This window comes from Sorex araneus, chromosome 1, assembly GCF_027595985.1.
Source record: "Sorex araneus isolate mSorAra2 chromosome 1, mSorAra2.pri, whole genome shotgun sequence".
NCBI classification, from domain to species: domain Eukaryota; kingdom Metazoa; phylum Chordata; class Mammalia; order Eulipotyphla; family Soricidae; genus Sorex; species Sorex araneus.
This window is the reverse complement of record NC_073302.1, coordinates 65962548-65977290: the sequence shown is the minus strand read 5'-3', so window position 1 is coordinate 65977290 and position 14743 is coordinate 65962548. Positions and strand designations below refer to the sequence as shown.

General features: G+C 38.1%; 1 protein-coding gene across 1 annotated transcript in view; it reads left to right on the top strand.

Moving 5' to 3' along the window:
• The window catches only part of UHRF2 (ubiquitin like with PHD and ring finger domains 2), an 86836-nt gene extending 72093 nt beyond the window's left edge, over positions 1 to 14743 (top strand). The window contains exons 10-16 of the mRNA XM_055136016.1: positions 2054 to 2160; positions 5443 to 5605; positions 6276 to 6416; positions 9610 to 9706; positions 10483 to 10640; positions 12080 to 12178; positions 13735 to 14743. Coding sequence (XP_054991991.1) covers positions 2054 to 2160; positions 5443 to 5605; positions 6276 to 6416; positions 9610 to 9706; positions 10483 to 10640; positions 12080 to 12178; positions 13735 to 13881 — 912 coding nt within the window. The 3' untranslated portion in view covers positions 13882 to 14743. The remainder of the gene's footprint in view (positions 1 to 2053; positions 2161 to 5442; positions 5606 to 6275; positions 6417 to 9609; positions 9707 to 10482; positions 10641 to 12079; positions 12179 to 13734) is intronic.

Sequence of the window (14743 nt, the reverse complement as noted above, 5' to 3'; positions counted from 1 at the left end):
AATACAGAGATTTGGGTTTTTTGGTTTGTATTATTTTATGTTGCTATAAAGATTTGAGGTGTAGAGGAATTAATGACTGAATTTTAAATTTTCACTTTTTTTATCAACTGCTCAGAGAATAATTCAGAATATTTTTGTTTGTCTGTTTCAATTGCTATCTATGTAGCTTAACTTGTCTCTACTGTGCCCTCCTACACACTGGTTTTGCCTTTATAGCACTTCGACATTATATCTTTAAAAGTCAACAGGGTAAAATCAGCATTATGAAGCCAGTCCAGATAACATTTGAAATATTGTTTCTGATCAATTTCAGAATTGCCTTGGACTGTTCTAGATGTATTTAATTATTAGAATTCCTTTAGACCAAGTGCAGAGCAAAGATTAAAACTTTCAATTACTGGGACTGGAGAGGTAGTACAGTGGGTGAGGCACTTGCGTTGCACACAGCCAACTTGGGTTTGGTCCCCAGCATCTCTTGTGGTCCCCTGAGCTCTGCCAGGAGTGATTTCTGAGTACAGAGCCAGATGTAGCCCAAAACCTTTTTTAAAAAAATTAATTTCTTATTCTTCAGAGTATAAACCTCAAAAGTGGAGCTACAGAAAGTGAATTCAAGGTTTTTTGGCAGATACAGATGTTTAAAGCCATGAGATTTTAATTATGCCTTTAAAGGAAAAACAAGATGCAGAATAATTGACCATTAATATCAACGACATTTAGAGAGAAAACTTCGTGTCTCCAGCTCATTCTAAACTAATTAAAATAATCTTAGAATTAATAACTATTACCTAGCTAGTGTTTGTAGAATCAATATGTGTACTGTTAATTACTTTTAGCTGTAATTTAGTGCTGAATTGAGTAGAGAAAATCAATGTAAATCTGTTAGCTATTACAGAAATATTGTGGTGCTATATAATATTTGTGGAATATTTAGAGTTTATGTAACATTTTAACTTTAGAGAATTTTAAAAAATATTTTGTACAACTTTTCATATTGTTTTCTTTTTTTTTTTTTTTTTTTTTTGCTTTTTGGGTCACACCCGGCAATGCACAGGGGTCATTCCTGGCTCATGCACTCAGGAATTATCCCTGGCGGTGCTCAGGGGACCATATGGGATGCTGGGATTCGAACTCGGGTTGGCCGCATGCAAGGCAAATGCCCTACCCGCTGTGCTATCACTCCAGCCCCATCATATTATATTCAATTACAGTTTACTTGGGCTGGAGTGATAGCACAGGGGTTGGGCTTTCGCCTTCATGCGGCCAACCCATGTTCGATTCCTCTGCCCCTTTCGCAGAGCCCGGCAAGCTACCGAGAGTATCACACCCACATAGCAGAGCCTGGCAAGCTACCCGTGCTTATTGGATATGCCAAAAACAGTAACAATAAGTCTCTCAATGAGAAACGTTACTGGTGACCGCTCGAACAAATTGATGAGCAAGGGGATGACAGTGACAGTTTACTTGAATGTGATTTGAGTAAACCTAAAAAATGTTCAATGTGGGAACTTACTGCTGTTAGAACTTAAAATTTAGCACAAACGTAATTATGGTATAGATCAATATTTCTCAACCATGTGGTCTCCTGTGTGTTCCCATGATATTCCAAGGGAGTCACAAATCACATAAATGGGGGCGACTATGGCATGAGATTCGGAAGCCAACTAGTAGGACCAGGGGCCACAAGAAGGGTAGAAAAATGTTCAGAACAGGGCCATGATCAAAGAAAGGTTGAGAAACACTGGTATAGGTGGCAATTGGAAAGTCATTCATTAAAATGATAAAATAATCAGTAAATTATTTGACTAAGTATATGTGTGTATCTCTTCATAGTCACGTTTTCAGGTGTTAAAAACTATAAATTTAAAATAAAATTTTTTCATGAAATGACAATTTCATGTTGCACACATGTTGATTTGGATTTGCTGTTGAATTTGCTTATTCTGGTAGATGCTTTGAGAAAACATTAATTCACGGTGTCTTAACCAAATCTGACAGAATTGGTGGAAGTATTATTGGGTTTTACTTTCTAAATGCCAAAACTCTTCCCCTGCAGGACCGAGGTGATGAGTTCACATACACTGGGAGTGGTGGTAAAAATCTGGCTGGTAATAAACGAATTGGTGCACCATCAGCTGACCAAACATTAACAAACATGAACAGGTACTCGTTAGAGTTTGTAAAAATTATTTAGAATTTGGCCTATTATAAAAGTTTAATTATAGGACTATAATTGGTATCATATATTATAGAGGAAAAAACTTAACAAATTTAGGTGAAAATCTAAAATAAAAATCCCATTTATCTGATAATTATATGCATCCTAATTTATTTATATCATTATTTTAAAATTGCATAATTCTTAGTCCTAATACGTGCTTGCATTTTGAAACACGTTAAAAACTTTAAAGGAAAGAAGCCTATATAACTTAATCAAATCTGAGTACAAGGTGGCCCTTTTAATTTACTACCCCATAGGTTAAAGTTATGCTCAGTAAAAATTTGTCTTTGAAAATGACAAACTCCTGTTTAAAAGAAATTTAACAATGTCAATTTGGAGTCTTTGTGAGCCACATTTATATGTAGAAATGAAACACCGAATAACTTAATCAAAACTGTATTCAACATGCTTCTAAGAGTCATAATAATAAGCTGCCACTTAAGTGTTATAAATGGGAATATTAATTTAATTACAAAAAAGACTTTCTAACTGCTTCTAAGTTATTACAAAAGAGCCACCTTGTGTTTTGACCTTTATTTTATTTTATAGATATATTACTGACATTCCACTTCCCTGGGAACATATAAGTAACGTCAAAGTGTTTTGTTTCATAAATGAATGCATGCTAATACCAATGATAAAAGAATTAGTAACCCAAACTACTAGAGAGCAAGAACCACATTATAACTTGGTACATTTAAAATTATATGATCATCTCATAAAGTTGAACATTTTTATATCCTACTATTAAGGGTATTTTGTGGGTCATTAAGTAAAAGTGAATGGGGGTTTGGGGTTTTTTATTCCTTTCTTTCTTGAGCCTAAGTCAATCAGTTTTAAGTAGTGTGCCCTCAATTTCTGATTCCTGGGTGAAGAATATACCCATAATATGTTAAGGCTTTGTTGCATACGGAGTTATATAGATTCTGTTTTTGTATCTTCCTTCTATATTATTTCTGACAGTAGGATTATTTTATTGAACCAGCAGAGGAGACAGGTCAGATTTGCTGGTGAAAACATTCTTGAGGTAGGAATTCAGTCCCTAGCAATTCTTCTAAAATGAAAACAGCTCTTCAATAGGAATCATCTTAAAAGAGAAATAGTTTTACATCTTTTTATCAATGAAAGTGTACTTAGACCTTTCAGAAGACTTCTTCCAGCTGTCAAATTTGAAAATTGCATCTCTCATTTAATAGTAATAATTTTGCTGGAATGAAAGTACTTATATTAGCTGCTTGAACTTGTGATGTCCATGGTAAATTCATTTCAAGCTTTTGCATAATCAAATCAGTACACCTTGTTTATCTTATGATAGTTTCATTAGAAAATAATTGACAGCAGCAAAAATATATTAAATGGGAGGTAGTGAGAAGGAAATAGTGACTCAAAACCATTTAGGATTTACTTGGCATACCGATTCTTACATCCATATGGTTCATTTCTACACCAGGCTATGTGTACACCTTGTGGTTATAAAGAACTCAAGCAGAACTTTTTAAAACATGAAAACTGAGAGGAAAGGGCTTTATCTCTGACCCATGCTGAGATCTTTTCTAACTCAGGAGTTGATTCGAGTTTGTAAGAGTTAGTTTAGACATCTGTTTCTTACTTTGGAAAAGCTTGTTGCTCTCTCTTAGCTTTTCCTTTGCAATGACGTACCATCCTTTATCAGGGCATTTCAAGGCAGCCCCTTGAGCTGCAGCTACTATAATGGAAAAGCCTGTTGTTTTGCCTCATTTTATCCTCTTGGACTCTTTTTACATCCTTGAACAGCTTGAAAAGAATATGAAGTTAGAAGTGAGTTAACGGTGCCAGTTACTGGTGGCATTCATTTTGACTGAAGGTACCAGTGAGCACCAGAACAGTCCACTTATTAATAGGAAGGTAGTATTATCTTTGTCCTGGCTTAAGGTGAAGAGGATGAACTAGGTATATCTCAATAAGCATTCCATTAATATGGTAGAACACTAGCCCTGAAGTTGACATCAACATTTCCTCCTACCTCTCAGAATTTTAAAGCAGTTCCTAGAGTTAAAAAAAGATAACTTGGTAAACTTAACTTTGACTACATCTAGAGAAGGAGGTTTTTTTTTTTTTGAGAGTACTTAAGTACTTCATTTACTTTAACAACACAACTATGTTAAAGAGATTTCAGTAGGTTAGTTTTAAGTTGTGTTTTTTTTTTTTTTGAGTGTAAAGGGAATTTTACCCATTTTTATATTATATATGACCACCAGATTTGGGTTTGTGTATATACACATGTGTATCTATGTATATATATATATATATATATACACACACACACACATAGACACACGCATTATAACCCTCGTGGTTTTTAGTAGTTTATTTTCACTTTGGAAGTAGATGACTTAGAGGAAGAACACTAATTTTAAACAGATTCTAGTTTAGGGTTTCTGGTTTTTTTGTTTTATTTGGCAGAGCTAAACCCTACCAAGAAAGCTCTTTTAACTTTTCCATAACCTTACTGATTAATTTCTACTAAGTGTGCACACATACTAAGGAAACTGAACTAGGCTCTGCTTCCAGTTCACAGTTCTTCCTTTTTCATATATCAGTAAAATGAGATATCAAGCAGCCAAAAATCTTGATTATCATGATTTAGCAAAGGCATTTTATGCTTCAGTTTTATTTAAATTTATCCTTTACTGGAGGTCTTTAAAGAATATTCTCTTATTGAACTTGGTCTTAATATATTCTAAACTATAAGAAACCTCTATGCTTGTCTGGAATGTGGAAAGTTTACCTGGAAAGGTCATTTGTACCTTGCTAACAAATTTTCTGGATTTCTTTCTACATTATTCCAGCAATTTACCTCATTCCCTTATCAAAAATAAATATTACAACAATCACTTGCTTTAGTTATCCAACTTTCTCCCCTCCCTCAAAAAACGTTATTTAAAGAAAATTCCATGTATTTTTAGTTGTTTTCTATTATACGTGGCACAGATGTTATTACTTTCAGAAGAACCCTACAGGCTATCTGAGAACCAATCCCCCGGCTTGGGGGTGACATCAGAAAACTGATTTGTCTTCTCTGCTGGTGGGGGAAAGCATAATCCTATTATCTGGAATAATATGGAAAGAATCATAGAAACTTAACCATCAGGTAAGGCATAATTCACCTTTTAATTGAGCTAATGATGCGATTATATAATTGAAGAAAGATTACTTGGTATAAAGACTTTGTTTTATTTTTTTAGGGCATTGGCCCTAAACTGTGATGCTCCATTGGATGATAAAATTGGAGCAGAGTCTCGGAATTGGAGAGCTGGTAAGCCAGTCAGAGTGATACGCAGTTTTAAAGGGAGGAAGATCAGCAAATATGCTCCTGAAGAAGGCAACAGATATGATGGCATTTATAAGGTGCTCTATCTGGCATGACATCTTGTTAGTCATTCTTCCTGGGCTTTCAAGACAGGGTAGCTACAGGGGGAACTACTCTTCTGTGGGTGGGCTGAAGGAAATAGACCGTTGTAATCACTACTTCTACCTTTTCTGCAAATGTAACAGATGCACAAGCAAGCTCTTAACTTTAATACTTTGCTTTTAAAGCTTATTTGAAATTCCTCAGGGCAGAGTTATATTTTGGGCTATGGTTTTTACAAGTATATATTCTCTTTGATTAAAAACTTGGCTATTACAGAACTTGATTCTTAACATCTTTCACAATGAATTAAATTGTAATTTTCAAAGAAGAGCACATTATCACTTTTGAAGTAAGTTGCATTCATTGAGAAAAAAACAGGCATCTACTGCCTCCATTTTATCTACTGTTTTGCAAAGTCTTGTTAATTAGCAAAATCTCCTATTTCAAATAGATAGCAGTCTGTACTTATGGGAACTATCTTAATTGAAAATAAAGTCAGAACAGTGTATCAATGAATAGTCTGTTTACACTCATACAGCAAAGCAAGTATCTTTTAAATTTTTCTTTTGCATTTTGTGCTTAGTTCTGCCAAGTTTACACTAACATAACATTATAAATAAGTGCATACTTTATATTTCAAACTAGTACTGACATATTATTATTTAGGTGGTGAAATACTGGCCAGAAATTTCATCAAGCCATGGGTTTTTGGTTTGGCGCTATCTTTTAAGAAGAGATGACGTTGAACCTGCTCCTTGGACCTCAGAAGGAATAGAGCGGTCAAGGAGGTTATGTCTACGTTTACAGGTTAGAGTGCATTTGTCTAAATCACTTGCTTTATTAAAAACATACACCTCTGTACTATTTGATATTCCTTAACATGAACATAACCTATAAGGTTATAACATCTAAGGGGGTGAGGAATGAGATCTCACAAGTATATGAAGGAAAATGATAGTTTTCTAGGTGTCAAACTGCCTTAAGACCACAATTTGTGCTTGAGGAAAGCTGGGCTTGTCAATGAGAGGTAAAGTACTTCCATTCAGTTTGGAATGTCTCAGGGCTGGAGCAATAGCACAGCGGGTAGGGCATTTGCTTTGCATGTGGCCAACCTGGGTTCAATTCCCAGCATCCCAGATGGTCCCCTGCGCAACGCTAGGTGTAATTCCTGAGTGTGCAGAGCCAGGAGGAACCCTTGAGTATCACAAAGTGTGGTTAAAAAGCAAAAAATCAATTAATTAAATAATTTTTTAAAAACACAGATTGGAATGTCTCAAGGTATAATAAAAGAGAGAGGGAACTATATTAACAACCATGATGCAGAGACTCAACAATAAATCTCTCAGAAGAGAGCACTGAACGATACCCCATAGCCATGCTTCCAGACCCCATGCCAGGCTGTTTCACTCAGGGCACCCCAGAGGGGGGTGGGTGAGGCCCCTCCCTGCCCCAGTGGACCCAGCCCTGGCAGCCCAGAACTCAGCCACAGCCCTGCTCATGGCCGCTCTCCACACGCTCGGGCCAAGCCTCACCCATGAGTGAGTCTATTCCTAGACATCTCATACTTTATGCCACCGATATACCAAGAGTAGCACACCACATTGATTGGGATTAAAATAGAAGGCAACCAATCTTGGGGGGAAATGTATTTATACAAATACAGATATAAGCACACAAGGCTCAACCTTTAATAACACGTTACTAATCTCTTATAGAAGGGCTACTGGCTCCTGGGTGAAATACAACAATCTTCACACACGATCCTCTGAGAAACCTTTTTTTGGATCATTTTTAGTGGATTATTTATAACAAGCAATACAAAATAAATTATTTTGGTTCTGGTACAGGGGCAGGGTGTGGGGTTCAGGATGGAGGTTTGGTGGTGGGAAGGTGTAATGGTCATGGGATTGGTGTAATCAAATATTGTGAACAGGGGCTGGAGTGATAGCACAACGGGTAGGGCATTTGCACGGGGCCGACCCGGGTTCGATTCCCAGCATCCCATATGGTCCCCTGAGCACCGCCAGGAGTAATTGAGTGCAGAGCCAGGAGTGACCCAAAAAGGCAAAAAAAAAAAAAGAAAGAAAGAAAGAAAGAAAAAAACCCACAAATATTGTGAACAGCTTTATTAAAAAATAAAACGGGAAAAAATCATTGTAAACCACAGAATCTCAATAAAAATGAAGAATTTTTAAAGAACCTTACAACTTAGGTGTAAGGAATCCTTAAGAAGTGAAGTTAATTCTAGAGGGCATGGGGGCATGTCTGGTAGGGACGGGGGAAGGTGTCGAATAAGAGTGATGTGCTTTTACCCTTTTTGATTTTCTTCACCCCTCTGCTCCCCCCCTCAGAGCTCCTTCTCTGTCCTGTCACCACCTTTAGTGATTTGGCCTTTGTGCCCCCTTGTCCATACTCAGCTATTAACCCACATCAGACTTTATGTGCAGGGTAGCCTGGCTATATTTCCGCCTCTACTGCCTGTACACCCTAGACTTCATCCGACACTGACTTCAGAGTGTGGTTTGAGTTCCTCCTCCTTCAGACCCTATCACTCCCCATCATTGTGCTTCCTGGCTCTGCCCACTGTGTGTGTAGAGGCTGAACTTTGGGCAAGGGCCTGACTACCCAGTGAGTCAATTTCTGGTTTTGCTTTCTTTCAAAACTCGAAATTTGTTTGAATTACACCTGCTAAAATAACTGCCCCCCCCCACCTCAGATTTTTTTAAACAAAATTTTGGAGCCAGATAGTACAGTGGACAGAGCACTTGCCTTGCACACAATCCCCAGCTCCTGAGTCCACCAGCATAGAGCCAAGTATATGCCCTGAGTACTGCTGGGGTTGGCCCAAAACAAAACTCAATAAAACAATATTTTAAAACTTGTTCAATACAGTTTTGGTTTTTTTGTTTGTTTTTTGTTTTGTTTTTTTGTTTGTTTGTTTTTTTGCTTTTTGGGTCACACCCGGTGATGCACAGGGGTCACTCCTGGCTCATGCACTCAGGAATTACTCCTGGCGGTGCTCGGGGGACCATATGGAATGCTGGGATTCGAACCCGGGTCGGCCTCGTGCAAGGCAAACACCCTACCCGCTGTGCTATCACTCCAGCCCAAAACTTGTTCAATACAGTTTTAAAAAGGTTTTCAGCTCCACTCTTCAGCAGAGTTGTTTTCTAAATAGATTTGAAACTGAACAGAAGATCATTCACTACAAAGAGTTAAGGATGTCATCAATAAGACTGGAAATATTTTGAGGTTTAAAAGGCATGTTAATCATAATGCTTGGCCACCTGCAAGGGAGAAAAAAAAAAACAATAGCACGTAGCCAGGAAAATCAAGGATAATTGTTAGAATGAATTCCTTAACACTTTGATGCTGGTGTTACAATATGTGTTAATGAAGCCACATTCAATTGTGAATCACCTATTGTGCATTCTGACATTAACACAGTAAAGTCTAACTTTCAGCTGGTGTAAATTCCCATAATTTAGTGACTTGAGGTGTTCTGAAACTTCCCTCCCTCCCTCAATTTGGAAGGTAAGAAGCTTAACCCTGAAGGTTTGCTGAGAAGGGAGGAGCTCATCTGAGTGCAGTCCCTGAGCTCTTCGTGCTCTGTGGTTGACGTTCCCCAGCCTTTAGGTCTCAGTTCCAGTTTTCCTGCTTCCTTAAGCTTTTCTAACCAAGTATTCACAACTTACCTTTCCTCATTTACATCCAAAACTAAGATTATAGATCATTTTGATATCAAATAGTGTAAAAACAAGACTTGAAATTGAATTGGGGATTTTAGGAATCTACAGAGAATTCTGTTATTCCGTTTCTGTTAGGTTTTTTTTTTTTTTTTTTAAATGTCTGTTGCCTCTGTTTAAAGATATACTACAGTTCAGGGCAAGTGTAGACTCCTCCCCTCCCACTCCCTTTTTAAATTTCTCACTAGGATCTAGAGTCCATTCCCCTTCTGAATGAAGTTTTGAGTCTGTATTATGCTTTTTCCTCCCATCAGTATCCAGTCGGTTACCCTTCAGATAAGGATGGGAAAAAGACTAAAGGACAGTCAAAGAAGCAGGCCAGTGAAGTCTCCAAAAGGCCAACTCCAGATGGTAGGTATCGATTGCAGAGCATAAGTCCTAATGACATAGTTTCTAAGAAAGAGAATATTTAGATAATTATTTGAGAAGGAAATTTATATGAGGGGCTGGAGCAGTAGCACAGTGGGTAGGACATCTGCCTTGCATGCAGCCAACCCGGGTTTGATTCCCGGCATCCCATATCATCCCCCACACACCAACAGGAGTAATTCATGAGTGCATGAGCCAGGAACAACCACTGTGCATTGCTGGGTGTGACCAAAAAAGCAAAAAAATAAAGAATGAAATTTATACGAAATTAAAACCAAGTAATATTTGGAGGGACTGGTGCTGGGAAGGTTAGAGAGATCACTGTCACTGTCATCCCACTGTTCATTGATTTGCTTAAGCGGGCACCAGTAACATCTCTACTTAAGACTTGTTACTGTTTTTGGCACATTGAATACGCCACGGGTAGTTTGCCAGGCTCTGCTCTGCGGGTGGGATACTCTCGGTAGCTTGCCGGACTCTCTAAGAGGGACGGAAGAATCAAACCCGGGTCGGCCGCATACAAGGCAAATGCCCTACCCTCTGTGCTATCACTCCAGCCCAGAGGATATTTCTTGTATATTTCAATAGGGTCAGAACCAACACCCAATAGCCTAGACTTCAGGGGAGGTTAGATGCTGCTTTATGCAGTTTATCTTTAAATAGGTTAGATACAACTGGTGCATTAATGCTTTTGTTACATAGTTCTGCTCAGAGCCACTCACTTATCAGTTCTCTGATGTAATTTTAAATAAATCTAGACAATTGTCCAAGTGCCTCCAAAGTGCCCAAAGCATCAGATTCAGCAGAAGCAGTGGAGGCTTTCCAACTCACCCCTCAACAACAACGTCTAATCAGAGAAGATCATCAAAACCAGAAGCTATGGGATGAAGTGCTCGCGTCTCTTGTGGAAGGACCAGTATGTAAATGTTCTTTTAAATAATAATGTTGTGTATTAAAAAATGATGAAAACTTGTTTCCATGTGATGTGTCATTTTCACAAGTTGGTCACAACCTGATCCTTTTATCCAGTCTTCTCATCCAGTGTTGCAATTACCTTTCAGAAATAACCTGGGATAATATTTAAATGCTTTAAAATTGATTTTTTTACTTGTGCATGTTTGAACTTCGTTTGTGTTGAGATTCAGATATGATGAGATTTTCTGTTGTAGAATCCATTCAGCTTAATCTGTAACTCATCAGGAGGGCCAGGGCAGTAGGCCAGCAAGTAGGGCACTTACCTTGCACCCATCGACCCAGGTTTGATTTCCGGCAACACATGCCATTTCCTGAGCCCTGCCAGGAGTGATCCCTGAGCACAGGGCCAGGAGTAAGTTCTGAGAATCACTGGGTGTGGCACAAAAACAGAACTTCATCAGGAAAATTGCAGTTCAGTCACCTGATAGCATAAATCTTAAGTCAGCACAAGTTTCAATACCTATTTGTTCAGCCTACGGGTAAAATAAGCCAGATGCTAGGGGTAATTCTTAGTGCTTATGCACTGTTGTTGTCCTGTTATGTTATATCTATTCTCCTGATAAGCCAGGAAAAAATTTATTAGCTAGAAAAAAAACAGGAGTTGGCTATTTATATTACATATGTGAGTGAATTTCTACCCAAATACCTTCCCAAAGTTCTCTATGCTCTGGCTTCTCTACCTACTTCTTCAGTCTCCTCTTGCTACTCAGTCAGCCCAGACTGCTTTGGTTACAGTGATTTCTGCTTCAAGACCTTTACCATATGTATTACCTCACTGACTAGAATTCTCCTCTATCTTTGCATGGCTTGCACCTTATCCTTTAAGTTTCTGCAAAAGTATGACACTGCTCAGTGAGGCCTTCCGTGGCCATTGCTTCAAAAATAGCCACTCTGTTGTTTTGATTTATTTCTTCTGGTACTCTTACCTGAAATAGATTTTTGTCTACTCTTCAAATGAAAAATAGGGTTCTGTAAGAGCAGGAGCCTTACTGTTTTCATCACCACTTCACAGAGATGAGTCCCTGAGTACATGGAATTCAAAATCCCTCTAGTATCTAAATTTTAATTTCAGATACCATGGAGGTACTGGGAAAGATAGTCATTAACAATTTATCAGGGAGAGGATGTGTGATGTTAAAAATTCGAGTTTTTTAGACATCTCCCCTAATTAGCATATTCTCTTAATGTATTGGATGACACATTGTTGATAATTTACTCTGTCAAATTATTACTCTGTTTTTAAATAAAAGTTAAAGCACCTTTGAAATGAGGTCTGAGTTTAAATTTCTTATTTGTAATTCTTATAAATTCTGCGTTTCTATTAACATGAAGAATGTACATAAAACTAACCTTTTTCTCTCACCCTTTTTACCATTTTAGAATTTTCTAAAAAAATTGGAACAATCTTTCATGTGTGTCTGCTGCCAGGAGCTAGTCTACCAGCCTGTTACAACAGATTGCCTCCACAATGTCTGTAAAGTAAGTAGAATTCCTTTCTTATTCTCCCTTGTTTCGCAAAGGCATACTAAATCTATTTGTAATATGTGAAGAAGCACTGTTCTGAAGCAAGAAGCAAGCAGAACAGTTCTAGAACCTTGCTTGTTTAGAAATATATAATTGCATCTTGATGGTAAATTTAATTCTATAAATACTGATCCAGATGGATATGTTGAGGTACTCTATTGTTTAGAATTGCGAAGAAGGGTTTAAAATGGGGAGAAAGTAGTAAGGATATGTCAGTGCTGTTTTCTAAGATAAATCAAATATGTTTGCTATATTGAAAGTCAAGCTGGAATTGTTCCATGCACTTAGAGGAATTCTAAACTTATTCTGTCTTGGCAGCATGCCCATCTGAATTGAATATTATTTAGTCGGAGTTGTGTAAGAGTAAAACAGAATTTTAGAAACCAGGTTTAGAATATCCTATTCTACTGCTTACCAGTTTTGTGCTCTCACCTAACTTCTTTTTTTTTTTTTCTTCTTTTTTTTTTTTTCTTTTTGGGTCACACCCGGCAGTGCACAGGGGTCATTCCTGGCTCATGCACTCAGGAATTACCCCTGGCGGTGCTCAGGGGAGCATATGGGATGCTGGGATTCGAACCTGGGTCAGCCACGTGCAAGGCAAACGCCCTACCCGCTGTGCTATCACTCCAGCCCCCTCACCTAACTTCTAATCTATAGTTTCCTTCATAAATTAGAAATAAACTTTCCCCAAAAGTGTTTGTCCTATATATATAACAATGTCCTATAACTATGTAATACTATAGTTTTAGAAGTTCCTTTATATGTTGCATGACAATATATATTTTTAGTAAAATATATAACATAGTTCTAAGCTGAGGAATCCAGAATTTATTTTCTTAAACCTTTTCTCCATTAAAATACAGACTAGGGTAGTCACAGTGGGGGAGGGAGCTGCTTCTGGTTTGAAACACGACACCTCGCTTTCCAGACACTACCAGGTGCAGCTCTAGAGGCCCCATACTACTGCCAGGGTGGCCCTGAGGGTCCCCATAACCACTGGGGATCTGTAGTAACACATCCTCAAGCCTGGTTGGCTGAGCATTGCTGGTGGCCCGAGTCGTCCCCCCCCACCCTCCCAACTTTCAATTAAAATGCAGCTCAAAAGATGGATCTAGTGGAGCCCCCACTTACTGGATGAGAAAATGAAAACAAACAAAAGTGAAGTCATTGTCCTCATCATCTTATGTGCTAAAAATGAACAAAAGGGACTGGAGCCATGGTTTAGTGGGTAGGGCTGCACATACCCAGCCTGGGTTCGATCCCTGACACCCCACGCGGTTGCCGAAGCACAGCAAGGTGTGACCTTCCCCCGCCCAAAAAAAGGGCATGTTAAAAAACTAGTTTTAATAATTCAGTTTCAGAACTTACCGTGTATGTTCCTATTATGCCATACAGTAATTTTATAGTTTCTACTAAAAAATGTAGTTGTTAAGTACTTTTTTACATGCTTTATCCTCACATGACATTGAATGTTTCATTTTGTTTTTTCTTTGATCTTGCTTTTGCCATAGGATTGCTTACAGCGCTCCTTTAAGGCACAAGTTTTCTCCTGCCCTGCTTGCCGGCATGATCTTGGCCAGAATTACATCATGATCCCCAATGAAATTCTGCAGACTCTCCTTGATCTTTTCTTCCCTGGGTACAGCAAAGGACGATGATCTACCACTGTGTTGTTCGTGGTGGCTTTTTGGACAATAAAGAATCTAAAATGGGGGGAGGGAGGGGGGACGTGGAAGCTATGGTGGACCATATCTCGCTCACGTTCTGAAGCAGCGAATCCTCTTTCCTACTTAGCCATCATCCTGTGTGTGTAGTAAGAGGCCCATTTCTCAGCTGTCTTTTAAATATCAAAGGTAGTTCCTGACAGTAACAACTAGTTTGAATGAGCAAAAAGTCAAAGCCTCAGCTCTAGTTGATAACCAAGTTATGATTTATTTTGCAACTACCTCAGGACAGAAAAGATTTATGGGGATTTTTTAAATCATTGAATCATTAGTTAAATGAAATTTTAGCTACACACTGCCTCTCAAATATTAGTTGTGCCTGGTTCATGTAATTTGATTTCACAGAAAAGGAAATAACAACTGAGATCTTTGAAATGAACGCAGCTTCTGTAGTGTGCATATTTTGTTTTAATGTATCTTCTTCCATTGCAATGTGTTTTTTAGCCCATTTTGTGAGCACCACTGTGCTTTTTTTCTGGTGTTTTATGCAAGTTGACTACTAATGACTAATGAGAACAATATGAATGCATTGTTACTGCATTAGTGTAATGTGGCGTGGTTTTGCACTTAAAAGAGGTATTCAGATGCTCTAGTTGTAAATGTTCATGAAATGCCTCTTCTGTACTAGTCAAACTGCTTTTAGTGAATCTCACCAGTGGTTTTACATCTGCAGAGCATTGAGGGCTGGGCTGACTTTTGAGAGGATTGAAATTACTTCATATTGTGATCCTAAATTTTATATTCACTATATTCCCCAAAGTATACCTTAATAAATATTTTATGACCAGAAAAATAA